Source organism: Zalophus californianus, chromosome 13 (genome assembly GCF_009762305.2).
Source record: "Zalophus californianus isolate mZalCal1 chromosome 13, mZalCal1.pri.v2, whole genome shotgun sequence".
Lineage (NCBI taxonomy): Eukaryota > Metazoa > Chordata > Mammalia > Carnivora > Otariidae > Zalophus > Zalophus californianus.
This window is the reverse complement of record NC_045607.1, coordinates 1,894,472-1,919,933: the sequence shown is the minus strand read 5'-3', so window position 1 is coordinate 1,919,933 and position 25,462 is coordinate 1,894,472. Positions and strand designations below refer to the sequence as shown.

Below are 25,462 nucleotides of genomic sequence, written 5' to 3'. Positions count from 1 at the left end.
TTAATAGTAAGAAACTGCTTGCTTTCCCCCTAAGATTGACAGCAAAGCATGGTTGTCCTCTGTCAGTATTCCTGTTCAACATCATGGTGAATGTCTTAGTGCAGTAAGAGAATAATAAGAAAGAAAAGGCATAAACATTGTACTTAGGGGCTCCTGGGTGGCACATTCAGTTGAGCATCCAACTCTTGGTTTCAGCTCAGGTGTGATCTCAGGGTTGTGGGGCCGAGCCCTGAGTGTCTGGCTCTGCGCTCAATGGGAAGTCTGCTTGAGAGTCTCTCTCCCTCTCCCTCTGCCCCTCCCACTCGTATACACACATTCTCTCTCTCTCTTTCTCTCTCAAATAAATGAATAAATCTTTAAAAAAAATAATTAACACTGTACTTAATGGGGAATGATGAATGGATGATGAATAATCAGGAACATGGCAAGGATGCCTGCCCCCAATCCTCTTATTCATCAGAGTGTGGAAAGTTCCAGCCAGGGCAATAAGGCAAGAAAAGGTAATAAAAGGAATACAAATCTGAAAGGAAGAAATAAAAGTATCTCATTTGCAGATGACACAATTATCTAGGTAGAAAATCTTAAGGAATCTACAAAAACAAACAAAGAAAAACCTCCTCGAATTAATGAGTTCATCAAGGTGGCAGGATATAAGATAAACATACAAAAATCAATTACATTTCTACATACTAGCAATGGACATACGGACACTGGAATTAAAAATACAATACCAGTTTTAATCACCCCCCAAAAAGTGGAATACTTTGATGTAAATCTAATGAAACATACACAGATCTGTATGCTGAAGACAATGCAACACTGATAAAAGAAATCAAGGAACATCTAAGTAAATAGACTGACTGTGTTCATCAACTGAGACTCAGCAGAGTAAAAGATGTCAATTCTCCTCAAGTTGGTATACAGCTTTAATGCAATTCCTACCAAAATCCCAGCAGGGTTTTTTCTAGAGAGAGATAAGATTTTCTAAGATTTATATGGAAAGACAAAGGTACTAGAATAGTTAACATAATTTTGAAAAAAAAATAATAAAATGGGAGGAATTGGTCTACCAAATTTTAAATCTTATTATTTAGCCAAAAGAATCAAGACTGTGGTATTTGTAGGGGCATAGACACACGGATCAGTGGAACAGAGTAAAGAACCCAGAAATAGACCCACACAAATACACCCAACTGACATCCAGTTACCTGGAGTGGGGTGTCCCTAAAACCATGCTAAATCCTTCCTAATTTGTGTACAAGCCCAGAAAAGTCTCCCAGCAAAGAGTGGCCTCTCCAGCTTGCTCTCCAGGGGTCCCTCATAGGAAGGAGCCTCATTTCTCCAAATCACAGCTCAGCCCTGCTCGGCTAGCCGGCACAGCACCCTAGAGATTCTGCTTCTGTCCACTTCCACCTAATTATCAAAACTGCTCCGCAGAAATCCCGCAGCTGAGCTGCCTGGCCTGGGGTTGGGTGGGGAGCCCTGATGGCAGAACCCTACTCCACTCCAGGACACTAGTCCCCACGACCCACACTCCCGGAGACAACCCTGTTGTGGTACTTTCTGTGGCCCGTGCCTATCTCTAAAAAATTAGAAGTTGGCTTCGTGCCTTAAGCTCTACAGCTTCTGAACAGCCTGAGCTAGGGGCTGCCTCTTCCCCGGCCTCAGTGGCCATAAGCGAACAAGCAGTTCTCATGGGTTTTCTCACTTTGAATCCTAAAGATGTAACTCAAATGCAGAACCTCGTTGCTACCCAAGGAGACGTTACTGGTGGGTCCCACACAGCGCAGGGCGTTGACGTCCCTAGGACGGCCGCTTGGTGGCACCCAAGTCCTCTTACTGCATGAACACAACCCTGGGAAGTAAATGGCCCAGACAGTAGAGAAATGCTGGCGGGGAAATTCCACCTGCGAGGCTCAACGGTCCTGCTTTTGCCGGGCTGCCTCTTAACTCAGGAAACTGTAGGCCAGATTCAGAACCCTCTCCTAAAGAGCCATTTTGGACTTCCACAAGTGGACCTCATTAGAGTCCTTCGGTGACATCCCTGGTGTGGGCTTGATCTCGAGTTCGCGAGGACACGTCCTCCAGAGCTTTCTGAGTTTGCCTCTGATGTGGCCGTGACTGTCCTCGGTCCGCCAAGGCCAAGCATGCACAGTGACCAGCGTGTGCGAGCTGTCAGGTGCACCCCGTGCCCACGTGCCTGCCGTCCCGCCCAGCACACCTCTCCTTTCCCCCGGACCCACCCCAAGACGCAGACACTAGACCCCTCCCAGGGCAGAGGAAGACCCAGAGGAGCCGTGGGCTGTCATCTGAGGTCCCACCCTGGATGCCCATGGGGACACCCCCTTGGTGAAGGTGCTAGTGACCTCTCAGGCCCGGAGCTGGTCCCCCTGTGTCTGTGGGTGATGCTGGACCTGGAAAGGCAGGGCCGGACAGCATCTCACCCCCAGACGCAGGTGGGCATTCTGATGGGAAGAGCAGCAAGCCTGTCCGTGGGGGTGGCTGACAGTTCCCGGGCTCCCAGGGCAGGGGAGGTGGGGGTACTTAGGAAAGGACTCTGTCAGGGCAGTCTGAGGCCCAGAGCTCACAGCGGACACTCTGGCCTTGACCTCCGAAGTCAATGACTTGTATGACCGGGGTGGAGGGGGTAGGGGGAGATGGAAGGGGGGAGGGTCGGAAAGATTTGGGAGTGGCAGGACGAAAACCCTTTCCCCCCCAGTCTCTGGCCTAGCCACAAACACACACACTCGCACCCCCCGCCCTTCCACGCCCCGGTCCCGCTGTTCCAGCAGAGAGGTCTTCTCATTTCCAGCTTGTGTACGTTTTTCGACTTCTTCTGGAAAGGACCTGAGGCTTGGGAGCTGCTCTCTAGGACACAGCTGGTTCCTGGAGCATTCCGGACACCCACCCTCAGAGCAGTTTCCACAACCCCACCTCCGGGCTCCGCCAGCCCCAGGCCTCTCCAACCCCGGCCCTGCAGGCTGACCGGCTGCCCCGCTGCTCTGCTCCGAGGCTGGCCTCCCACGTGGCCTCATCTCATGCTCCCCGCCAGCCTGGCCTTGGTGAGGGTGAGTGACCCCGACAGCCTCACAGCCCAGGGATCTTGCCAAAATGTCACCCCAATCACACTCTTCCACCAGCTGCCATCACACAGATGAAATCCACATCCTGCACACGACCCAGGAGCTCCTGTGACTTGGGCTGGGTGACCTCGCAGAGAGCCCTCACCTTCCCCACGCCCCCCACATTCCCACACCCCTCAGATCTATGCTCCCTCAGTCCGCCGTCCCCCGCTTGCCTCAGGGCTCTCGCACACACCGTTCCACCCTCCAGTGTACTGTTCCCTCCTCCCTTCACCCAGCCGCACCCCAGCACACAGCTTAGCGGTCACCCCTTCCGCAAGGTGGGCACCATGTGACGTTGTCACTCATGTGGCAGGCTACACAGTCTGGAAGGCTCTGCGGACCTCACTGTCACCATCTCCCCATATGCCCATGGGTGCCTGGCAGGTGGTGGAGGCCCACGCAGGGACAGGCTGTGGTCTGCCGCTGTGCCGGCATCTTCACGTCAGGGCTTTAGACCGCTCTTCCGTCCCTCCTCCCGATGGACACAGTCACTGCCCTGCAGACCCCCCTGCTGCTCCCCGGCTTTGGTGTCTGGGCTCAGGGGTAAAGTCTGTCTGCAGCCCCTTCATGGTTCCGTCGGCCCGGCTCTGGTCTCCAGGCCCCCAGGTCCAGCTGAGCCTGGGGCCGGGCTCACTGCCGGCCTCACACCGCCGCCCCCGGCCACCCCCCAACAGCACATACTCACATGCTTCGGGGGGCGTCGTGAAGGAACAGGAGTCCACAGCTTTCCGTGTGACTTGGGGGGGTCCTCTCCACCGTGCAAACCCCCAAAGCAACTCGGCACCGCTTGGGGTGGGGACCAGGACCCAGATCCAAGGATGGAAGCAGGAGGCTCCTACCCATACATCCTATCTGACCCCAAAGCCCCGGAAAACTGCAGCCTGAGCGTCACGTCCCCTTCCCCGCAGGCGGGGGCAGGGGCCAGCTGCTCAGCCCAGCCACGTCCTCAGAGAGCCCAGGGCTGACCGGTCCCCCAGCTTTCCTACCGCTCCTGGGGCATCCCCTCACAGCCCCAGGGGATGTGGGGCGCCCATCTGGGCAGCCACTGCTTCCCAGAGTGTGGACGGGATAGGATCCCACAGCCGCCCCTGGGCGGACCCAGACGGACCGGTTCTTACCCCTGGTGTGACCCAGATGGGGTCTGGCTCCAGTGGGCACGACTCACAGAAAAGCGGAGAGTGAATCAAAGAATTCCACATTGTAGACTAGACTGCCGGGGATCACACGGGGAGGGAGGTCGAGGAGCAGGGTCCAGAGCCCGGTGACCCTGTGGCTTTGCAGACTCTCGGAGCACCGGCCCCATGAGGCTCCAGGATGCTGCTGCTCGGCCGCCTCACCAGGCCCCTGGCGTGGACAGCTGGGGGGACCAGGGGAGGACACAGGGAAGGGGCAGGACCCTAGGAGGAGGGGACAGACTCAGGAAAACGCCCCAGGACCCCTGACATGGGAGCCAAGTGTCCCCTAGCACATGGAGGGGAGGTTGCCCGCTGGGCTGATTCCTCAAATCCTCAGCGGTGCGACCCCAGGGACGCTGTCTTGTCCCCCCTGAGCCCCACTCTGGAGTTGCCTGACCTTCCCATGGCTGTCCTGACCCCCCTGTGCCCTCTCCATGCTGTAAGCCCACTCTGCATCTGCTCCGGGCTCTCGTCTGCACCCCGGCCACAGGGTCGCGCAGCTCAGAGAGCCCCGGGACGGTGGCGGGCAGCAGGGCTGCTGGAGTCTGGTCTGAGTGGCCATGGTTGGAGAGAGTGCGAGAGATGCTTGAGGGAAATATGAACCGGCGTATGGGGCCCTGCTTTCGTGCCAGGGTCTGAGTGCCATCCTGAGAGTTTGTGTGCCCTCCTGCCGTCCCTCCCCAGCACACCCCCCAAGACGGTGGAGGGGGAAGAGGGGGGAGAACGGTCCTGGCTCAGTCAGAGGATGGTTGCCCCTGGGAGGAGCCCCGGCCGGGAGGAGGGAGCTGAGCCCCCAGGGGTGAGGTGACGCCTCCAGGACAGCCAGCAATGTGGCCGGACTGCCCCGACAGCACCCGCCCCCCAGGTCAGATGACACCCTTCCCATCCCTCAGAGACAAGGCGGGTGTTGGGGAGGCCACGTCTTTCCTGTGGGAATAATTCTGAATGCTCAGGGAGCCTGGCAGGGACGGCAGGGTTGGCCAGGACAGCTCTTCAGACGAGTGGCCTCTGGAGCACGCCTACAAAGAAGGGACCCGACTGCCCGGCCTCCCCTCCCTCTGGGCCCTGCGGTCATGGTCCTGCAGAGAGGGCCACTCCTGCTGCTGACCCTCAGCCTGGGCCTGGCCAGTGCCCAGAAGACTCTAGACGAGGTGCCGGTACAGCCCGGGTTTAATGCCCACAAGGTAACAGAGCTGGGTAGGTCCCAGGCTCAGCCCTGGGACGAGGGTGGCAGCTTCCGGGAGCAGGACCCGGGGACAGGGGCCAGCTGAGGGGCGAGGGGGGTCCTGGGCCCAGGCACAGCCTCGCAGAGGAATGGGGGGGTTCTTCACACCCCTGCCCCGTCCTGGGGTCAGGGAGGGGTCCAGAGCTCCCCCGCCCTATCTGACCCACCTGCCCATCACCCATCACTGTGGGGAGCGTGGCTGGAGCACCCCCAGGACTCGGTGACGGTTCCAGGGCGGCCCTCACCCCTCCCCAGACTCGGCCAGGGCATCTGGAACCCAACAGGGGATAGCGCTTGGGCCAGATACGAGAGGAGCTGAAGGAAGCGGGGAAGGGAGAGGCGGCAGGAAGGGCACGGGGGGGAGACAGGGGGCAAGCTGACGGAGAAGGACATTTACAAGGAATGGACCACCTGCCCCCTCCAGTACACCCCACTGGCCCTTGACCTCCCCTGGCAGCGCTCAGCGCTGGCGGGGCTGGGGCCTGAGAGCCAACACTGGAGGCTGGGGACGATCCACCCCCTCTGCACCTCGCACCCTGCAGGTGGAGGGACGCTGGCTGACCACCCAGCTGGCTGCCAGCCGCGCCCACCTGGTCTCCCCAGCCGATCCCCTGAGGCTCGGCCTCCATTCCATCTGGACCCGGGACGAGGACGTGGAGTTCGTCTTCTTCTGGACGTAAGCACGGCCTCTGCAGCTCCTCGCAGGGTGCTCCCGCTCAGGGGCCTCCCAAGGGACAGTGACCAGTGGGGGGAACCGGAGGGACACATGGCACTAAGCTGCAGGCTCGAGACCCTCCCGAGAGGTCTGAGGCTTAGCTTCAGAAGCCCCGAAGCTTTACGACGAGGGGCCTGGGGAAAGACACACACACAGCCTGGTCCCTCCCGCCGTGGGGGCTGGAGAAGCCCAGGCAGGGCCGTGCCTCGCACTGGCCGGTTGATCAGGACCATCCACAGTGGCGACACGCTGTGCTGATCTCAGCAATACTTAGAACAGTCCAGCACCCGTGGCCTTGAGGACCCTAAGTTAGGGCCACAGCCTTGCCGGGGCTCGGCCACAGACACCACCCCAAGGGCTGTGCAGTCCCAGGGTGCGTTGGCACCCAGCCCAACCCCCACCCACCCTAGCGGAGAAACGGAAGACCTGGGGGCAGGGGGCCAAAAAGGCATGGCCTCTGTGTGGAGCCCAGGTGACTGGACAGCCAGAACTGGGGTCCCCGCCCGGGACCCGGAGCTCCAAGCCAAGGACAGACTGGGCACCACTGCTCCCGGGAGGTTCGGCTCCACTCCAGCAACAAGGAAGTCCCCGGTTCCTCACCCCTGCCCTCTAGCCCCGCCCCCAGCTAGACGACCCTCGGGAGCCCAGGGAGCCGAGAGCCTCAGGCAGACACCAGGGACCTCGTCCAGGGCACCTCCGATGTCCCCGGGGGCCGGGAGACAGGCAGAGGCCGTGACCACCGCATGCCCCCTCCTCTTTTCCCAGAGGAGAGGGGGTATGCAAAGGAGTGAACGTCACCGTCCACCCAACCGGGCTCCAAGGCCAGTTCCAAGGCTCCCGTGAGTAGCCCAGCCCTCTGGCCCGGGTGCTGTGCTGGACTGGGGGCCGGGGGACGCTCGATGCCCCAAACCGGGGCCGCGGGGGAAGTGCCGGCGCTGGAGGGAGACATCCTCCCGGTGTCCTGCGCTGTCCGGGGCGTGTGGGAGCGGGCGGAGGAGAGAGGCGTCCCCCGTTACTGGGCCGGGGTCTCCCACAGTGGAGAGAGGCGCCAGCATGCTCGTCCGCTTCGTCAGCACCGACTACAGCCACCTCATCCTTTACGTCCGCCTCGAGGACGCCGGCGAGACCACCAGCCTGTGGGCTCTGCTGGGTAGGAGGCGGCTCTCCCCGACGCTGGCGGGGGTGCTGCCCAAGACCTGTGCTTAGGGCCTGCTGCTCTGGGGGCGCTGGTACCAGCCGGACTGCTCAGAGCCGCACCCCCGTGGGCGCTTGCTCCCAGGGACCCCTCAGGTCGGGCATCGCTGCCCCTGCCCGCTCGCTCCCTCAGGAATTCGTTCAGCTGGTCCGCCTACTGCAGAGCCTCGTGGGTGTGTGTGTGCGCGCGTGTGTGCGTGTGTGCGTGTGTGTGCGCGCGTGTTTGCGCACATGCGTGTGTGTGCGTGTGTGTATGTCCCGGGAGCAGGGACACTCCGCTAGAACAGAAACCTTCCCCTGCCGTCGCCGGGGAGCTAGTCAATGAACCTAAAACAACTGACCTCAGAGAGCGGTAGTGCCACGTGGAGAAGCCCCGGGACAGTGGGGGGGGGTGTCCTGGGGGGTGTCACGGGGGAGGGTGTGGAGGGTGGGCTGGCCCAGGCGGGGGGTGGGGACACCTTGTCCTGAGGACTAGATGGAGGCGCTGGGGGGCGTCCCGGGCTGGCCAGGTCATGCAGGCCGCAGGCTGCTGTGTGAAGGGGGTCCTCCCCAGAGGGGCCGGGGTCTGACGCGCCCCTTTGAGGAGGGAGTGCCCGCTCAGCCAAGGGTAGACCTGCTCTCAGGGCAGACGAGGAGGGAGGGGGACCAGGGCTGAGGCGGCAGCTACCAGCCAGTCAGCGGCAGGGCTCGGGCCGGCAGGAGGAGGAGGCACTCGGAAAAAAGACAGGCCCCTGGACTCTCGGCCCCTCTGATTTCAGCCAGAAGAATGCTCGGGGACCCCACGTGGCTGGGGAAGTACCTTGGGTACGTTGCCAGATTCCAGCTGCAGAAAGCCCCTGTCTTCAACCTGGACGGTAGGCACGGCCCTCCAGATACTTCCCCCACGCCCAGGCTGCTGCGCTGGGGCCTCGCCTGCCAGGCTTGGAACCCCCAGTAGCAGTAACAGGCAGAAGGCTGGAGCAATTAAAAACACGGGCAGCCCCTCCAGGGCCCCCCATATGGTCGGGCCCCTGCTGGGAGCCTCGCCTGCCAGGTGGCATGAATCCCCTAGAACACAGTGACCCGGGCACAATATCCGTCTCCCTTCTGTGGATTCAGACGCTAGGGTCAGAGGGGCTTGGAAACAAGGCCAAGGCCGCACAGCGGAGCCCTTCGCCCCCACACCCCTTCCCTGTGCACCATTCAGTCCATCAACACACCTAGGCCGGGCTGTTTGGGGTGGGAAGCACGGAGAAGACAGACAGCTCCAGCCCCCGCGTGGGTCACACAGGGTCACTGCAGGCCCGTCCCCGATTTGTCAGGGGGAAGGGAGCCCAGAACGGGGAGCACGGCCGTGCTGGGGGGTCACCAGCCCTGGCGGCGAGGGGGCGAACCGAGGGGCGGGTGGGGGAGTCTGGGTCCAAGCGAGGGCAGGGGGCCTATGGCAGGACGTGGCCGCCCATGGGTGCTGCACGGCAGAAGGCACGCTGCTCCCCAGTGAGGGAGCCGGCCGCACGCGGGGTTTGCTTGGTTTCAAAGGGAATGGACAAAGCCTTGGAATCTCCCCATCTTGTTCCCTCCCCACAGCCCGGTGCCGCCCAGCCGAAGCCTAGGTCGGGGCCCCCGGAGACTTCCTGCCCGGTCCTCCTGACTCCTGCCCTCGCCTCCTTCTCCCCCCCGCCGCCTTGCTTGCCCAGGTGCCTCCCCAATCCCTCTGCCACCCAAGGCAGCCCCTCCACCCTGAGCCCAGCCCCCTGCTCGTTCCCTTCCTGGCCTCTCCCAGCCGGGCCCAGGGGCGTGAGAACGCTCTGAGTGGCCGGGAAGGGACAGGCAGCCCCCAGAGCCCTGGGCCACAGCGAACACAGCACTGCAGTGTGGCAGGGGGCCACCCAGGGAGTCCTTGGGGGGCACAACCCCGCTAGGGGCTGGGATGGCGCTCCTCTGACCTGCTTCCACCTGGGTCCTGCTCTGGGACAACTCCAGAGAGGTGCACCTAGCCCCGTGAGCCAAGCCGCACGTCCTGCCCAGGTCCGAGAGCACTGAGTGCGCACAGTACCTGCCCATGCTCTCCCCCAGAAGGGCCAGGGAAACACAGGCCCGTGCACCTGCGCAGCAGGGGAGCTGAGACAAGCCAGCGCCCTCTCCTGAAAGTCAAGTGTGCTACCAGGGCAATGCCTGGACCAAAGACTCTCCCGTCTTCCCCGGGTGAGCCAGGGACCACCCACTGAAGGGCAGGCTCTCCAGAAACTGGATCAGGGGCCTCCATACGGGCCGTCTGGAATTGCCAGAGACAGGTATGACCAGATCCTGCCCCAGGAACGCCCCAGCAAAGACAAGGCCTCCTGGGAGTCCACACCCTCAGCAAAGGCAACATCCACCATTGCCAACCAACCTGATGAGGTCAGCACTGTGAGAAGCCAGTTGGCCCCCGGGGGCGGATGTCTACCTGCGGCTCATTCAGACGCCGGAGACAAGCAGGTGCTCCAGGCACGATGCTTTCCTATGAACCAGAAACTGCGTGTTATATGTAACTAATGAATCATGGATCACTACATCAAAAACTAATGACGCCCTATACAGTGGCTAACTGAACATAATTAAAAAAAAAAAAAAAGAAAACCCAAATTTGAGAAATAGAATGGGCATGGTACAATGAGAAAGTAATGCTCAGACATTTAGTAAGACATCTGCAGAATGTATATGGAGAAAAATTTTTTTTAAATCCTTACTCTGGGACAGTGAAAAAATGACTTAAATAAATGGATATGGGGTATTCCTGCATAGCCTTCAATATCATAAATATTTAATAATCCTCAAGTTAACTTGTCCATCCAAGCAATTCAATCAATATTCCAGTGGCGGGGGTGGGGGCGGCGCCTGGGTGGTTCGGTCGGTTAAGCGTCTGCCTTTGGCTCGGGTTGTGATCTCAGGATCCTGGGATCGAGCCCCGCGTAGGGCTCCCTGCTCAGCGGGGGTCTGCTTCTCCCTCTCCCTCTGCCCCTCCCCTGCTGGCGCCCTCACACTCTCTATCAGACAAATAAAATCTTTAAAAAACAATATTCCAGTGGGATCTTTACTGCTGACTGCAAACCTGAATCTAGAATCCACATGAAAGAACAAAAGTTTTGAAATGTTTCAGAGAGAAGTCACACAAACACCGTTCTGTTGTGACGAGTGGGAACCGACAGCGATTACAAGTGTGTAGAATTAGCTCAGGGACAGAAAGAACCATCAGTGAATAGAGTCAAGAAATGAACACTAGCAAGTATAATAACAATGCAGTATGCAGATGGCCTATCTTAAAAGGCATTATGCCTCCTAAATGACAAGCCGGCTCTCTACGATATATAGATCCCAACATCACTGTGATTAAACATTAATCGTTTTTATTCTTTATCCTGCATGGACCAAACTGGACGGTTCACAACTGCGAGGAGAAACGTTTCCTGCGGATGGATGGCATCAACGTTTACAGCCCGGAAACCAGGAGAGCTTTAGGACGCCCTCTGTGCTCAGGAATCCGTGTCTACGCAGTCGGCCCGTCCACAGGAGAAGCTGGTGAGTCAGAAGGCCCTCTCCAAGCACCGTGCTGCCTTGACCAACCAGACCTGGGCTGGGGGCCACAGCACCGTGTCCCAGCTGTACTCCGGAGACAGCAGCTTGGTGGGCTTGTGGATGAAAAAGTACTTGTTCAGATGTCTTTCGTAGGTGCTGTTCAGCCCATTTTCCTTGTCGCGCATAATCCCGTCCAGATATTCTTTGATGAAATTTAAAATCTCCAGGGGCGTGCCACCAATGACAGTGCCATCATAGTAGAAGTCCCCCTGTCCCAAAGGGATGCATGCCGCGGATCCGGGCCTCCTCTCATAAGGGAGGTTCTCCGTGTTTTTAAAGTACCACCAGGCATGGAGCTGAGCCACGGACGTGCCCAGGGTCTCCACCCCAAAGTCATTCTGGAAGACTCTATTGGCCATCATGCTGAAGAGAAAGTCAACTTCGTCCTGAATGTGCCCTACTATGTGCACAGCTAAGTTCTTCATGCGCATGAGGTGAAAGTCATCTGCATCGTGTCCTCTGATGTCGAGTACTTGGACCGTCTGCAGAGGACCGGGCTCCAGGTTAGGCAGCCTGTAGAAGGCATCCACCATGATGTAAAAGATAACTCTGTAGCCAGTCATGAAGTGCTTACTGGCCGATTGTATGAACAGCTCCAGGTACTGATCTGCAATCCTGCAAAACACACACACGCACAGAGGGAGATGCTTCCTGAACACTTTCAAGAGAAGGAGACATGTCACCAAACGTGTTGTCTAACTGACGAGTCACTGATGCTATGGGACCCCCAGTGGGTAATGTAGGCAGGTCGGGTCTATAGGTCTGACTGCTCTGGTTAGTGAGAAAGCATATAGTGAACCAGGGGGTCTGAGAAAAGCCTTTAAAGTTTTGAAACAACCGTTGGAAAGAAAAGAAATGTGAGCCAAGTGGCATGAATGAGCCAGCTAAGCCAGGAGAAAACCACGTCACGGTTTTTGTACGGGACAGCCAGATACAACGGTTATGGGTACCTACGGGCAGCCTGCTGGAGATAGAAGGTCTCTGTGAGCTCATTCGCATTTACCTGCCAGTAGCAGGGACAGCCAAGCCTATGGTGAGGTTCTGTCTTCCGTAGTATTCTTCCAGGACCTGTCTATTGAAAGTGCCTTCCCATATGACCGGAGCAAGCCAGTCTGTGGTCGTTACAACATCAGGGCGTTTTCTGTTGAACAAATAAAAAACAAGTAAAGCAGGTCCCGCCTTTACTACGACAGCTGCAGAGGCCCCCTGAGAGATACCTGCTAACACTTACAGAGCACTTACCATGTGCCAGGCATTGGGTCGAGGTAGCTTAAGCAGCTCGTCAATCTTTGCAGTGCCCTATGCAGTAAGCACTATTTTGGTCCTTGCTCTTGGTGTGGAGAAACAGAGGCATAGATTGGTTGGGTGAGCTGCCTAATACCACAGAGCTAACGCATGTGGGTCAGTGGCAAGACCCAGCAATTGCTGCTTTTGTCACCAGGCTACCTGCCTTTGACCCCAGGGGCCACCTTCTCTGAGCTCCAGCTTAGCTTAGATGTAGGCAGCCCAGAGTCAGAGCATCCCCTGATACTGCCTAAAGCCAGTGCTGCAGACACAGTGCCTCTCCCTCCCCACATCTCCCTGAGTCCTTCAATGTTCCTTCCTCCTCCTACTCTCTCCCCCCCCTCAGAAGATCTACAAGACACTTTGCTTTAAACCTCTCCTTCTTGCGTTAGGTCCATCAGTGCAATCCAGCAGAAATAAAAAGATGAGTCCAAAAAGGGACAGAGATATTAGATTTGCTTCCAGTAACAACAGAGCTTAAAACATGCAAAGCTGGTTAAACATTTGAAAATTGTTCAGTGCACCTACCATTCCAAGAAATTAAAGAACAGTCAGATGCCCATATGAATTGACACAGAAAAAAAAATTATACGAAGTCCAACAACCATTCATAATGAAAAAAGAGAGAGAGAGAGAGAGAGAGAAGACAAACTCCCAGAAAAATTCCTATTTTTAACTTGATAAAGAGCATCTACAAAAACCCCATGGCTCACATCATACTTAATGGTGAAAGACTGCATGCTTTCTCCCTAAAACTGGGAACAAGGCAAGGATGCCCACCCTCACCAACTCTTATTCAACAGAGTAGTGTGAATTCTAACCATTGCAATAAGGCAAGAAAAGGAAATGAAGCACTGGACTGGAAAGGAGAAAGTAACAATGTCCCTGTTTACAGATAGCTTGCCTATGTATAAAACCCTATAAAATCTGCCAAAAGATCTCCCAGAACTAGTAAGTGAATTCAGCAAGGTCACAGGATGATACAAGATCAGCACACACAAAATTTAATCTCACCTCCATACACTAACAAGGAGCATGCAGAAACTGAAATTAAAAACACAATGCTATTTACAGTTGCTCCCAAGAAAATGAAATATTTTGATGCACCACCGTACCCACTAGAAGTCACTCCCTGCAGCCCCCGACAACAACTAATCTGCTTTCTGTCTATGTAGGTTTGCTTATCCTGGGAATTTCATATAAATGGAATCATGCCATCTGTGGTCTTTTGTGCCTGGCCTCGTTCACTTCTCCTGTTTCCAGCGGTTCTATATTGAAGCATGAAGCAGTACTTCATTCCTTTTATGGCTGAATAATATTCTACGGTATGGATTTTCTTTATTCACTCATGGGTCGATGGACATTTTAGTGGTTTACATTTTTCAGCTATTATCAGTAGTAGTGCTATGAACATTTCCTCTGCAAGATTTTCTATAAACATATGTTTTTAATTCTCTCAGATATATACCTAGAGGTGAAATTTCTGGGTCATCTTGTAATTTCATGGCTAACTTTTTGAGGAAGTGCCAGACATTTCCAAGCAGCTACACCATTTTACATTCCCACCAGCAGTCTATAAGAGTTCAAAATTCTCGACATTCTTGCCAGTACGTCTTGTGATCTAACTTTCTGGATCTAGTCATCCTACAGTCTTTAAATGAATATAATATGATGTCAAATATGCCTCAATTAAAGAAAGACTGTTTTTGTCCAGTGAGTCCCACACCTGGTCTTCTCCAGGGGTAGTCTATTGATTGATTGCTTTTTTCCTGGGTATAGGCCATACTGCCTTATTTCTTCACATGTTTGGTATCGGGGTTGAAAAATGGGTCATTTAAATAATGTGGCAACTCTATAAATCAGATTCTTTCTGAGCAGAGATTTCAGTGACCATAAATGACAAAGAATACAGACTTTATAAAAGTAGTTCAGGAGCTATTAAACTAAAGAACATAACAACAAACAGCAAAAACACACCCTGGGAAGGGGAGGGAGGGAGGGAGGACCTGGCTTGAGGCCATTGCAGAGCTGGAGGGAGGCACCCAGCCCAGGGTGGGATAAAATGCCAGAAAGCTCACTTTTCTTTTTCTTGAGCAAATGCTCCGCAGATTGGTGCAAGCCTTTGGTTAATTTCCAGAGTTCTGAAAGAGTCGATTACAACAATTTTTTGCCAGTTTCCTTGGTTTTATGAAGGATAAAATTGGGGGAGGTTATTACTCCATCACTTTTGGTAACATAACTCTAGATACTCTTGTGCCCTTTCTGTTGGCAACACCAAGCATCATAAAGCAAGAACTTTAGGGATTGACATAGGGCACCAGCTTTGGAAAACATCTGGCACCATCATCTGGCCTGGACAGTCCCGTGCCCTGCCCCCCAAGGGCTCCATCTCCCCCTGGTGAGGCTCTTGCACACATGTGGGTCAGGTGACATGTGTAGGAATTGGTGCCAGCAAAGCACAGAAATGATCCAAGTGCCCACCAGCAGCACAGCTGGTGGATAAACTCATATATTTCCACACTGGACTATTATACAGCTACCCAAAATGAACTATGGTGATGTGCAAAATTTGGGTGAATCTTACGGTATCAAGAGAAAATGTAAGTCCCAGAAGAGTGCGTAAGTGTGATATCCTCTTTGTATAAAGTTACAGGGGACAGAGTAAAGGGATGGGAAAGGACAGGAGGCTAGATGCACATTATAATTTTTGTTGCATTAAAAATAAGCAAGCAAGCAAACACATAAATAATACAAGCAGGTTTTGCAGAAACCAATGAGGACAGTGTCATGAATCATGGATATGATTCATCTAAGAAGCTGAGGTCCATTTAAAATACATGCCTATGTGAGGAAAACATTCACAGAAGTTCAAATACAAATGAATGATAAATGTACTAAACTATGCTCAAACAGAGGAATAATTACAGAATTGCAAGTTGACTTGGGATATTTTTAAACTAGTAGTTTTGCCTAGAATAAGTGATTTTCTGATGCCTCAGTTTATCCACTGTACCTAAGAAACTAAAATGGTGCAATTATTGAAGGGAAGTTTAGCGACCTACATCCAAACTAGAAATGCCTGCCTTCTTTGACCGAGTGACTCCATTTGGGGGATTTGTCCCACAGATCAACTCACGCGGCAGTGTGAAAAGATCTACGTATAAGGTTCACTTTACTTGCAAAAGTCCCAAACGGCAGACAATCTAAAACCAGCAGGGAGCTGGTTGAGTCAGTTATGGTGTGCAAACCTAACGTCGAATACCATGCGACCGATACAGATGGGGTGGGGGGGGGGGGCTCCCCTGTGCCGGTGCCGAAATCGAGAGCAGCCATCATGGTGTTTTCAAACCACCTCCAAAGAGAGTCTGTCACTGACAAAACCAAGAAGGTCAAGCCAAGGAGAGCATGTCAGTGCGGACAGCCTTACAAATGAAAACTCCAGGCACGGGAAGCCTCCCAGGGCAGCAATCACTGGGTGATCGGAAAAGCCGTTTGCGCCACACTCAGCACCATCGTTTGTGTGAGCGGACGCGTCTCTTCTTACCTAGGGTTAAACCAGTCTGAGAGCCGCAGTTCTTCTACTTCGTCCCTGGGTGCGAAGGGAAAACCAAGTTATTATAAGTCATGCATATGTTCAGCCATGGTCTACGGAGCCCCTGCGGCAGGGCAGGCACTGTCTGGTGCTGGCGCTCCAGCTGTGGATATACAGCCTGCCCGCTGCCCTTGCGGAGCCGAGACGGCGGCCTCAGCGGTCCCCAGCGGTCTCCAGAGGTCGGGGCCAACCGCAGGGACAGGCTCTGGCTGCACATATGGTGCATTAACCCAGTTCGGGGGGCCGGGGAGCCACTTGGAGAGGAGCTATCTCTCCGGGTCAGGAAGGGAAGAACAGCGAGAGAGCACCCCGATTTCATTGTTGGATCCCCCAGGGCTAGACCGTCAAACTCCGGATGGCCCACGCGAACTTCACTAACATCAGGAAGTGACAAACTAAAGTGCTGAAAAGTGGCCATTTATTTATTTATTCATAAGCGGGCTTCACACCCAACACGGAGCCCACCTCGGGGTTCAGATTCGCGCTCCCAAGATCAAGACCTGAGCTGAGATCAGGAGTCGGACACTTCACCGACTGAACCAGCCAGGTGCCCCCAAAGTGGCCTTTCTTTTAGAATGCTGGGGTCACGGATGCTTGGGGTCCCACGGAGCAATGGAGGCATGGAAAACATGGCTGGTTGAAGAGGGGGGTCCTGACCTAAGGAAACCATCACCCTAGAGGAAGGTGCTCCACCCACAGCAGGGTCAGCCTCGTCCTACGTGAGGGGCTAAGCTGCAGGGTGCCGAGGACTGCTCTCCCGTGGCGGTCCAAGGGTGCCCAGCTCTGGCCACTCGCCTACTCCTTCCCCACACCGCGTGCTCACACGCCCAGTTGTTTGCAGTGCAGGCCGACGCTGCGGCCCCCATGAAACCCACCCGCCGTCCGCTAATCCCAGAGAAGCAAACCGTCACACGGACCTGGGGCCCCTCCTGGATTCCCCGTGGGCTCCGGGAGGGAGAAGACTTGTGCGATACTGTCCTCTCGTGTCCTGTCTCTTCCCTGAACACCACCACCCTCCCTGGACCTACCCCCCCACACACACACACACCAGTCTCACAGAGACGCGCACGTGGGCAGCCCATTTCCCAGCCGATGGGCAAGAAAGCTGACTTCCGGGCTGCCAGCAGGGTTTTCTGTCTCTGGTTTCTCTGTCACCGTCAGAACCCCACTAGCTCCCGCCCCTTTGCTCTCACTCTGTAGGTCTTCCCACACCAAAGCTTCTTGCCAGCAGAGATGCCCCTTCTGTAGGGAAGTTTGCCACACAAAATTCAGGACTCCCGTTCGATGGAGTTGAAGATACAGATTGGTCTCCTTCACTCAGTGATGTGCCTCTAAGTTTCCTCCGTGTCTTCATGGCTCCGTAGCTCATTTCCGTTTCGTGCTGAATGATATCCCCTTGTCTGCCTGCACCACACTTGATTTATCCATTCACCCACTGGAGGGCACCTCGGTCACTTCCACTCCCTGGCAATTATGAAGAAAGCTGCTATAAACACCTTGGGTAGGTTGTTGGTGGATGTACGTTTTCAGACGCCTCAGATAAATAGGAGCACAATTGCTAGATCATCGGAAAGACTGTATTTAGTTCTGTAAGAAGCCGCCAAAGTGGCTTCAAAGTGGCTGCCCCGTGGTGCGTGGCACGAACGAGAGTCCCGTGCCCCACGTCCTCGCCCACGCGTGGTGCCGGCACGCTCCTGATTTGGGTCATTCTCCCGGGCGTGTGGTGGCATCTCATTGTTCTTATTGGCAATTATTTAGTGACGAATGATTCCGAGCGTCTTTTCGTGAGCCTCTTTGCTCTCTGTGTATCTTCGGTGAGCTGTCTGCTCAGATTTTGCCCGATTTTTAATTAGGTTGTTTCCTTATGGTTGAGCTGGAAGAGTTGTTTGCATATTTGGATATGAGCCTTATATCAGACATGCGTTTTGCGAAGGCTTCGTTTTTAAAGATGTTATTTCTCACAATATGGCTGCCTTTCAAATAGCATTTGGGGAGACCGCCCTGCTCATTAGAAGGTCATGCGGAGTGGGCGAGAAGGCGAGGACTGGAATTTTTCTACAGGAGAGAATTCTCACAGGCCAACCGCAGGCCACCCCGGGGCGCACCTGCTGCCCCAGCAGGCTGCTCGGGCCGTTCCAGTTTGTCCAGAAGAGCAACCCCGTGCTATCCCTCACCTCGCTTCCCTTTTCCTTCATGCCTTTAGTTATGTAAACTCGGACACCCCATGTTGCAATGGTCTGCCTTCTCCATCTGGAGTGGAAAGCTCCCTGAGAGCAGGCGGTTTGGGTTCCTACTGCTCCCTCCTAGATCACTGTTACCCATTCACAGAGGAACGAATTAAAGTTGGTACGCTTTGCTTTGTGCCAGAGAGAAGGGAAGGTCTGGTCACTTTGGAGAGTGTTAGTAACGTCTGCACCAAACCCAGCTCTTCACACCCTCTCTGCCGATTGAGGCAGGTCAACATTGACCAGTATTTTATGTTTACCTGAAATGATACTCGAGCAACATGAAGTATAAAACACAGGAGATCAATAACAGCACCCTTCTCTTGCAATTCATGGTCTCCTGGAGGGAAAAGCAGAGAGAAGTAGATTTTAAATAGTAAACAGCTGCACTTGGCCACCTTCTAGCCGTGGATTTACGACGTCTAGGTGGCAGACCTTGGGACACCAACCGAAGGTCCTGCTTCTAGAAGGAGAAGGCGGCTTGGGGCGGGGAGCTCTGTGCTACTGGTGTTCTCAGGGCACCTGCCCCTCCACCTGGATCGCAGAGAAGAAAGGCATCCAATCTCCCCACTACCTGGCTCTCATGAGGAGGGGCTTCCTGGACTATAGGAGGCGTGACAGGCCCCAAAAGTAGCCTTCTTGTTTTTTTTCCTCCCTGAGATAGTAAGATGGCTCATTTGTCCCAAGACTATGGTGGTCTAAATAAAAGCTCTGAGCTCCCTCGAAGGTCGATGCTTGTAAACAGGGATTAAAGCCTAAATCACAGGCATTAGGTTCTAACGTGGAACTTTGGGCTCCGGCCAACCCCCGCCCCCCGAGCCTACCCTGGGATTTCTGGTCACAGGTCTGTAGGGTTATGTGTTGAAGCAAAGTGGAGATCTCCGGTGCTTCATTCATTCCCGAGCACTCGGTTAGTGGGCAAGAGGCTTCCGATCTGCACTGCCCGGCTCAATAGCCACCAGCCACGTGTGGCTGCTGAGCACACGAAACATGGCTGCTCTCACTTGAGATGTACTGTGAGTGCCCAAAACACACTGACTGGGTTTTGAAGGCAGACTTAGGACGAAAGAAAAGAATGAACATATCTCCTTAATAATTTTAGACTGATAAAATATTGAAATCAGAATCGCCTGGATCTACTGAGCTAACCACAAATATGTTGTGAAAATTAATTCACTCGTTTCTTTTACTTTTTAGAATGTGGCTACGAGAAAATTGGACGTTGCAGCGCGTCTACTTGTACTGGACGGTCTGCCTTAGGCAGTGCCACACGGGATATAGCTTTCACACCCCGTAGCGGGCGGCGGGCCCCTCTCAAATAAATTCAAGGGCACTTGAAATGCCACGTGCGCCCCGGTGACCTCCTCTCCATAGTCACTCAAACTTGTCCACGTCCCTCCTGAAGGGTCCCTTCACCTGGCCAGGAGCGATGTAAGGGACAAGGTGCGTGCTCCCCAAGCATTCTGTCATTGGGTCTTTGTAAAGCCACAGGCCGGACGCTGTCCCCTGTTCTGCGGGTGGTGACGTCAGCAGGCCCTTTGATGATGCAGACGTCAGGAAGTCTTAGTCATAATGATGCATCTGCTATCGGGGGCTTCTCGTGGTTGCCGGACCGACGGGACCTCGTCCCACTTGAAAAGTAAAGGATGGGGCGCCTGGGTGCCAGCTGACTCTTGGTTTTTGTTCAGGTTGTGATCTCAGGGTCATGAGCTCGAGCCCCGCGTTAGGAGGTGCACGGATGCACAGTGAAGTCACAGCACGCCGGATCCCACCATTGGAATTTGTGGTCGTAACACGCACCTTGCCCCACACCCCCTTTGAAAACAAACTCATGTTTATTACTGAGAGCGTAGCAGGATGTGTGGTGTCTTGGCTTCCTGAGGCTACGTAACGAACTGCCACAGATGACGGGCTTCAAACCACACAGCCGTGTGCCCGCACAGCCGAGGGGGCCCGAGCGTGGGCAGCAGGTGCGGGCAGAGCTCGCTCTCCCATCTCTGGGCAGCGGCCTCCCTGGTGCTCCTCGGCTTCCAGACGCCTGCTCTCGCCTCTGTGCCCACGCAGAGGTTTCTCCCTGTGCCCGAGCCTCCCCACGGCGCCCCTGGCGTCACACCTGTCTCTGTGCGCTCCGCCCCCCCCCCGGAAGGTGCCCCTCCTGCCGCAGGCCTGTGATTCTCAGAAGACCTGGCGCATGGGGCCACCCAGCCCCCAGGGAGAGCAGACGCAGGCCGAGCCCCTGCCCGATGGCCAGCCCCGGGGGACAATGACCTGGGCGGACTCACTCCTCGAAGCCGCCACGGCCGCCCTTGCACCCCGACGGCCCCTGGCTCTCCACAGGCCTCCACGATGCCATCTTTACCTGAAAGTCAAGATCAGTTTTGAATTACTTCATATTTTCTCCCTGTTTTTCCATTCGAGCCGGTGTTAGATTCTGTGTTTAGAGAAATTTGACTGTGAAGGAAAGCGGGAGACCGGGCTGCCCTTGAGGGTAGGGTGTGTGCGTGGGTGAGCACACATCCGTGCCCGCAGCTGTCCAGCGTCTGGGGAGCAGAACGTCGACGGGAGCGTCCAGATGGGGAGGCGGCCCAGGCAGGCCCAGGACAAGGGCAGTGGGGGAGGCTGAGGCCGCAGGGGCCTGGGGCTGGGCTGAGGGGAGGCTCCGCTCCTGGAGAGGAATCCAGCACATTCCACCAGCTGGCGGCCCCCCTTCAGGGGCATGACAGGTGCCAATAGCAAGTGTCGGAGGGAATCCAGGGCGTGGACAGATACACCTGCTCCATCCTCACTGCATCCTGAGACCACATGGGGAAGCAAGCCCTCAGACAGGAAGTCCCGCTGACCCCGTGCCCTGCAGAATGCACACCCCTCCTACAAGGACAGTCAGACTCACATCCTTTAAATTACTTTGCACCCGCTGAGTGACAGAGGGAAGCCGGGTTTAGGCAGAGGGAGAGGGTTGTTGCCTCGGGAGTGAGTTGGTGAATCAGATAGAGACGGGGGCCCAGCTCGGAACAGGAGCCCAGTAGTGAACAAGGAAGCCCAACAGGGGATGGGACATTGACCGAGGGGCTACATCAGGTGCAGCGTTCCAGAAGCCACACCTGAGCGGGACAGAGGTTTAGAGGCCGCAGGGGCCATGCAGGGGACAGTGAGGGAGGGGGTCCTTCCCTGCCCCGGGCCAGCCAGTGGTTGGCAGGGGCAGCGGTGGGCAGGCCGGCCCCACTGTCTGTCTGGTATCTGCAGCCCCCCCGGAAGGGGGCTTCCTGAGAACTGGTACTGTCATTGCAAACCCTGGAACAGTATTCAACCAGTGCATGAGCTATGATCTGGTACTTTTGATAGGATTTGGTGTCCAATGTCCTGGTCAGTCCACCTGAGGCCCTCTGCTGGCCCTGTGCCTGCACGCAGCACGGGGAGATGGGGAACTTTCCACCACTGCCCTGGACCCTGGCCTGGGTGGAGGCCAGGCCCACATCTGTATGAATCCACGTCTGTGCTCTTCAGACCCCAACCCCTGAACCGTCTCCTTCTGGCCCCACCACCTGGGCCCCCCCCTCATGTCCCCTCCCCTGGGATTCATCCCTTACAGGGCTCTGTGGACCTTCACTCCAAATTCACCGTCACATCCTCAAGGCCAGGACGGCCCACACAGTGCCCTGCACGCGTGGCTGCATGGCACCTACATGCTCTCGAATCCAGACGCCCAGGCCCAGCAGGGATGGGCGCCCTCGGGGCTGTCTGCTGCCCAGCTCCAGCAGCACAGAGAGGCCAGGGAGGCCCCAGCATCACCCAGGGCCCCTGCAGCCGGGGGTTCCGGCCCAGGGCCCCCGGCCTGACCTGACTTCCCCTTGCGGTCTGACCCAGACGGACACTCTGTCCGAGCAGACTGCAGGCGAAGCCCGTCCTTGGCTCCAGGACATCCGAGAGCCGTGGGAGGTGGCAGCAGCGGTGGTGGCCTTTGGCTGTGTTCCCAGCAGTGCTGGCGGCAGGGGGTGGAAACCACACGGCAGAAAGGGGTATAAGGGTGGTGGGCCCCGGGCGAGGCGCCCACCAGGAGGAATGGCACTACTCCTGCTGAGTCTAGGGCTGAGGCTGGTCTCTGCCCAGGAGCTCGACCCCCGAGCCATTGTGCGGAAGAGCTATGACATGGCCAAGGTGGGTCTACAGCCCAGAGTCCGGGCCCTCCCCCGGGGCCCAGCTGCGGGGCCCAGCCTCCCTCCATCTGGGGTCTTTGACCTGGGAGGAGGGCACGGCTCCTGGAAGGGCTTGCTCCTCCTCCCCCAGCTGTGATGGCTACAGGGGTCCCTGGGCAGGCAGGGAGGACCCTGGGAGGGCAGAGGGGTCCCTGGGCGGGCAGGGAGGACCCTGGGAGGGCAGAGGGGTCCCTGGGCGGGCAGGGAGGACCCTGGGAGGGCAGGGAGGACCCTGGGGGGGCAGAGGGGTCCCTGGGCGGGCAGGGAGGACCCTGGGGGGGCAGAGGGGTTCCTGGGCGGGCAGGGAGGACCCTGGGAGGGCAGAGGGGTCCCTGGGCGGGCAGGGAGGACCCTGGGAGGGCAGAGGGGTCCCTGGGTGGGCAGGGAGGACCCTGGGAGGGCAGAGGGGTCCCTGGGCGGGCAGGGAGGACCCTGGGGGGGCAGAGGGGTCCCTGGGCAGGCAGGGAGGACCCTGGGCGGGCAGGGAGGACCCTGGGGGGGCAGAGGGGTCCCTGGGCGGGCAGGGAGGACCCTGGGAGGGCAGAGGGGTCCCTGGGCAGGCAGGGAGGACCCTGGGCGGGCAGGGAGGACCCTGGGGGGGCAGAGGGGTCCCTGGGCAGGCAGGGAGGACCCTGGGAGGGCAGAGGGGTCCCTGGGCGGGCAGGGAGGACCCTGGGAGGGCAGGCAGGGAGGACCCTGGGAGGGAGCCATACACCCAGGGGCCCGGCCCCAGGAAGGAGGCACCAAGAAGTGCCAGGGCTGCCACCCAGTCTCCCTGCCCACTGGGGCCTTGTCTACAGGTTTCGGGGGTCTGGTATTCAGTGTCCATGGCGTCCGATGACATGAAGCGGATCGAGGAAAATGGGGACCTGAGGGTCTTCATACGGAATATTGAAAGCTTGAAAGACGGCGGACTGAGGTTCCATTTCCTGTTCATGTGCGTGCCGCCCGTCTCAGCCAGGACTTGGGGAGGATGGGTGTCCCTCCCTCCCCCACCCTGTAGAGCGGGAGGGCAGGGCTGCACCCTGGGGTCGGGCTTGGGGTGCGGGTCGGCTGCCCGACATCAGCCCCGCTGGTTTCAGGGTGCACGGGGAGTGCGTGCAGGTGGCCGTGGTCTGCGAGAGAACAGAGAAGGACGGCGAGTACGCGGTCAGCTGTAAGTGCACGGGTGTCTTGGCGGCAGCACGCGCCCCTTCCTCAGGGCCTTGGCCGTCTCCTGGTGAGCTCTGACTTAGGGGATCTTATGGGGCCCTGTGACAGCTTGACCGTGCCGTGAGAGGCCCGGCCTGGCCCGGGCCCCAGGGAAGCAGGTGCGCCCTCCCCTGAGCGTGCACTGTTCTACCAACAATGTCCGGGGACCTCTGCCGGTGGCGTCCCCCTCGCGCCAAGGGCCACCAGCGCACCACCACACAGCACAGCCAGTGCACAACCCGTGGGGGCCGGGGGCTGGCAGGGGCCGGGGGCCGCTCTGAGCTGAGTCTCCACACAGATGAAGGCGACAATAAGGTGCTCCTGTTGGAGACTGATTATAAACTGTACATCACCTTCCATCTCCGGAACATGAGAAACGGGACAGACACCAACGTGCTGGCACTCTATGGTACCACCCACCTCCTGACCCCTCCCATCTGCCGGGGGGGAGGCTGGCCAGGCCCCTCGGGGACCCCCTCCTCTGGGCCACACACGAGGCTCCCACCTGCCTGTCTATACACAGTCAAGTCACGTCGTGGGCTGTGGGGGACCCCCACCTGGCACAGCCCCTGTCTCTGCTCAGGGCACCCCCCTTCGGCCCTGGCACTGCCCAAGTCCCCCTGAGACCTCCTCTGCACACCGACCCGAGCAAGCAGTGAGGGACCCCAGCTCCTGCTGTTCTGTCCTCAGGACGGGTGCCGAACCTGAGTCCCAGCTTCCTGAACAGATTTGAAAAAGTCTGCAGAAAGTACGGACTGGGTCCACAGAACATCATCAGCCTGAGCAACCAAAGTAGGCCCCACCACCTTCTGCACCAGCAGCCTTGGGCCGGGAGGGCCTGGGGCAGGGGTGTTCCAGGGAGCCCCAGGGTCTCAGGGCTGGGGGATGGAGACCCCGGTGAGGCCCCATCTGAGAGCCAAGCTCTGTCTTCCCAGATACCTGTTTCAAATACAAGAAGTAGAGGAACCCGCCCAGGCCTTTTGGTGCGTGAGCTTCGTGGGGGGCTGGGGGGGCCGGTGGGGCAGCACAGGGTGCTGTGGGAGGAAGCTGGGTGCAGGCGTGGGGCCGCTTCTGCAAACCCATCCCTCCCCGTGCCTTCTGGGGTGGTAGCGTCCGAGCACACATATCAATGTCCTGGGGCCACCGTAACTACTGGCCACGGACTGCAAGCTTTATCACCACAGAATTCACTCCTCCCAGCTCTGGAGCCCAGAGCCCGAGGTCAAGGGGGTGGGGCCGCACTCCTACCAGAGACTCTCCCAGCGTCTACAGGCTCCACACACCCCTGGGCCTGTGGCCACACCTCCAGTCTCTGCCCCTGTGTTCACACGGCTTCTGCTCTGTGTCTGGGTCTCTCTTCTTCCTCCTCGTGTAAGGAAACTTGTCACTATATTTGGGGCCACTGGATAATCCAAGATGATCTCATTTCAAGATTCTCACCTTTTTTTTTAAAAGATTTTATTTATTTATTTGAGAGCGAGAGAGAGGACAAGCACAGGGAGCATCAGGTAGAGGCAGAGGGAGAAGCAGGCCCCCCACTGGGCAGACAGCCTGACATGGAACTTGATCCCAGGACCCTGAGATCGTGACCTGAGCTGAAGGCAGACGTTTCACCGACTGAGCCACCCAGGCTGAACACAGTGGTCCCCGCGCCTCGGGACGTGGCTCGGCGTGCACAGGAAGGAGCGTGATGGTCTCAAGGCGGCGGTGCCGAGTGATAGCTGCCAACCCCAAAAAGTGACACTTTACGATTGCCTTGGCCCAACAGTCTCGAAAACCACAGAAACAGAGAACCACTCTGTGATTTCCAGGGCTTAGGGGTGGGGAGGGGGTGCGGCCTGAAGGGGGGTCCCCACGAATCTGGACTTTGGTGGAGGGTGTGGGAGCCTGCGTGCACCAGGAAAAGTGCGTGCCTGTAGATGCACACTCACACGCTCCCCGCAGCGCAG

The 25,462-nt window shown here is 56.9% G+C and overlaps 3 protein-coding genes across 7 annotated transcripts; 2 read left to right on the top strand and 1 right to left on the bottom strand.

The window, feature by feature from the left end:
- The first annotated feature begins 5,373 nt into the window (after nucleotides 1-5,373).
- On the top strand, nucleotides 5,374-8,371 carry LOC113934199 (lipocalin). The gene is made up of 5 exons (XM_035723735.1): nucleotides 5,374-5,484; nucleotides 6,068-6,201; nucleotides 7,006-7,083; nucleotides 7,284-7,390; nucleotides 8,193-8,371. The coding sequence occupies exons 1-5, from the start codon at nucleotides 5,374-5,376 to the stop codon at nucleotides 8,369-8,371; spliced, it is 609 nt and encodes a 202-aa protein (XP_035579628.1).
- A 2,426-nt stretch (nucleotides 8,372-10,797) lies between these two features.
- GLT6D1 (glycosyltransferase 6 domain containing 1) lies at nucleotides 10,798-19,654 on the bottom strand. 5 transcript variants are annotated; one of them, XM_027615990.2, is made up of 6 exons: nucleotides 19,546-19,593; nucleotides 18,954-19,185; nucleotides 18,390-18,469; nucleotides 15,857-15,901; nucleotides 12,032-12,169; nucleotides 10,798-11,643 (listed from the first exon to the last, which is right to left on the bottom strand). In XM_027615990.2, exons 3-6 carry the CDS (start codon nucleotides 18,461-18,463, stop codon nucleotides 10,977-10,979), a joined length of 924 nt encoding a protein of 307 aa, XP_027471791.2. In that variant the 5' UTR covers nucleotides 18,464-18,469; nucleotides 18,954-19,185; nucleotides 19,546-19,593; the 3' UTR covers nucleotides 10,798-10,976. The 5 variants fall into 5 exon arrangements, with proteins under 5 accessions (XP_027471791.2, XP_027471789.2, XP_027471792.2 ...); XM_027615988.2 differs by lacking the exon at nucleotides 18,954-19,185 and having other exon boundaries at nucleotides 19,546-19,654; XM_027615991.2 differs by lacking the exons at nucleotides 18,954-19,185; nucleotides 19,546-19,593 and adding an exon at nucleotides 19,320-19,505.
- A 2,509-nt stretch (nucleotides 19,655-22,163) lies between these two features.
- LCN9 (lipocalin 9) lies at nucleotides 22,164-25,462 on the top strand. The gene is made up of 7 exons (XM_035723811.1): nucleotides 22,164-22,284; nucleotides 23,123-23,259; nucleotides 23,405-23,478; nucleotides 23,812-23,922; nucleotides 24,204-24,305; nucleotides 24,449-24,496; nucleotides 25,087-25,462. Exons 1-6 carry the CDS (start codon nucleotides 22,189-22,191, stop codon nucleotides 24,472-24,474), a joined length of 546 nt encoding a protein of 181 aa, XP_035579704.1. The 5' UTR covers nucleotides 22,164-22,188; the 3' UTR covers nucleotides 24,475-24,496; nucleotides 25,087-25,462.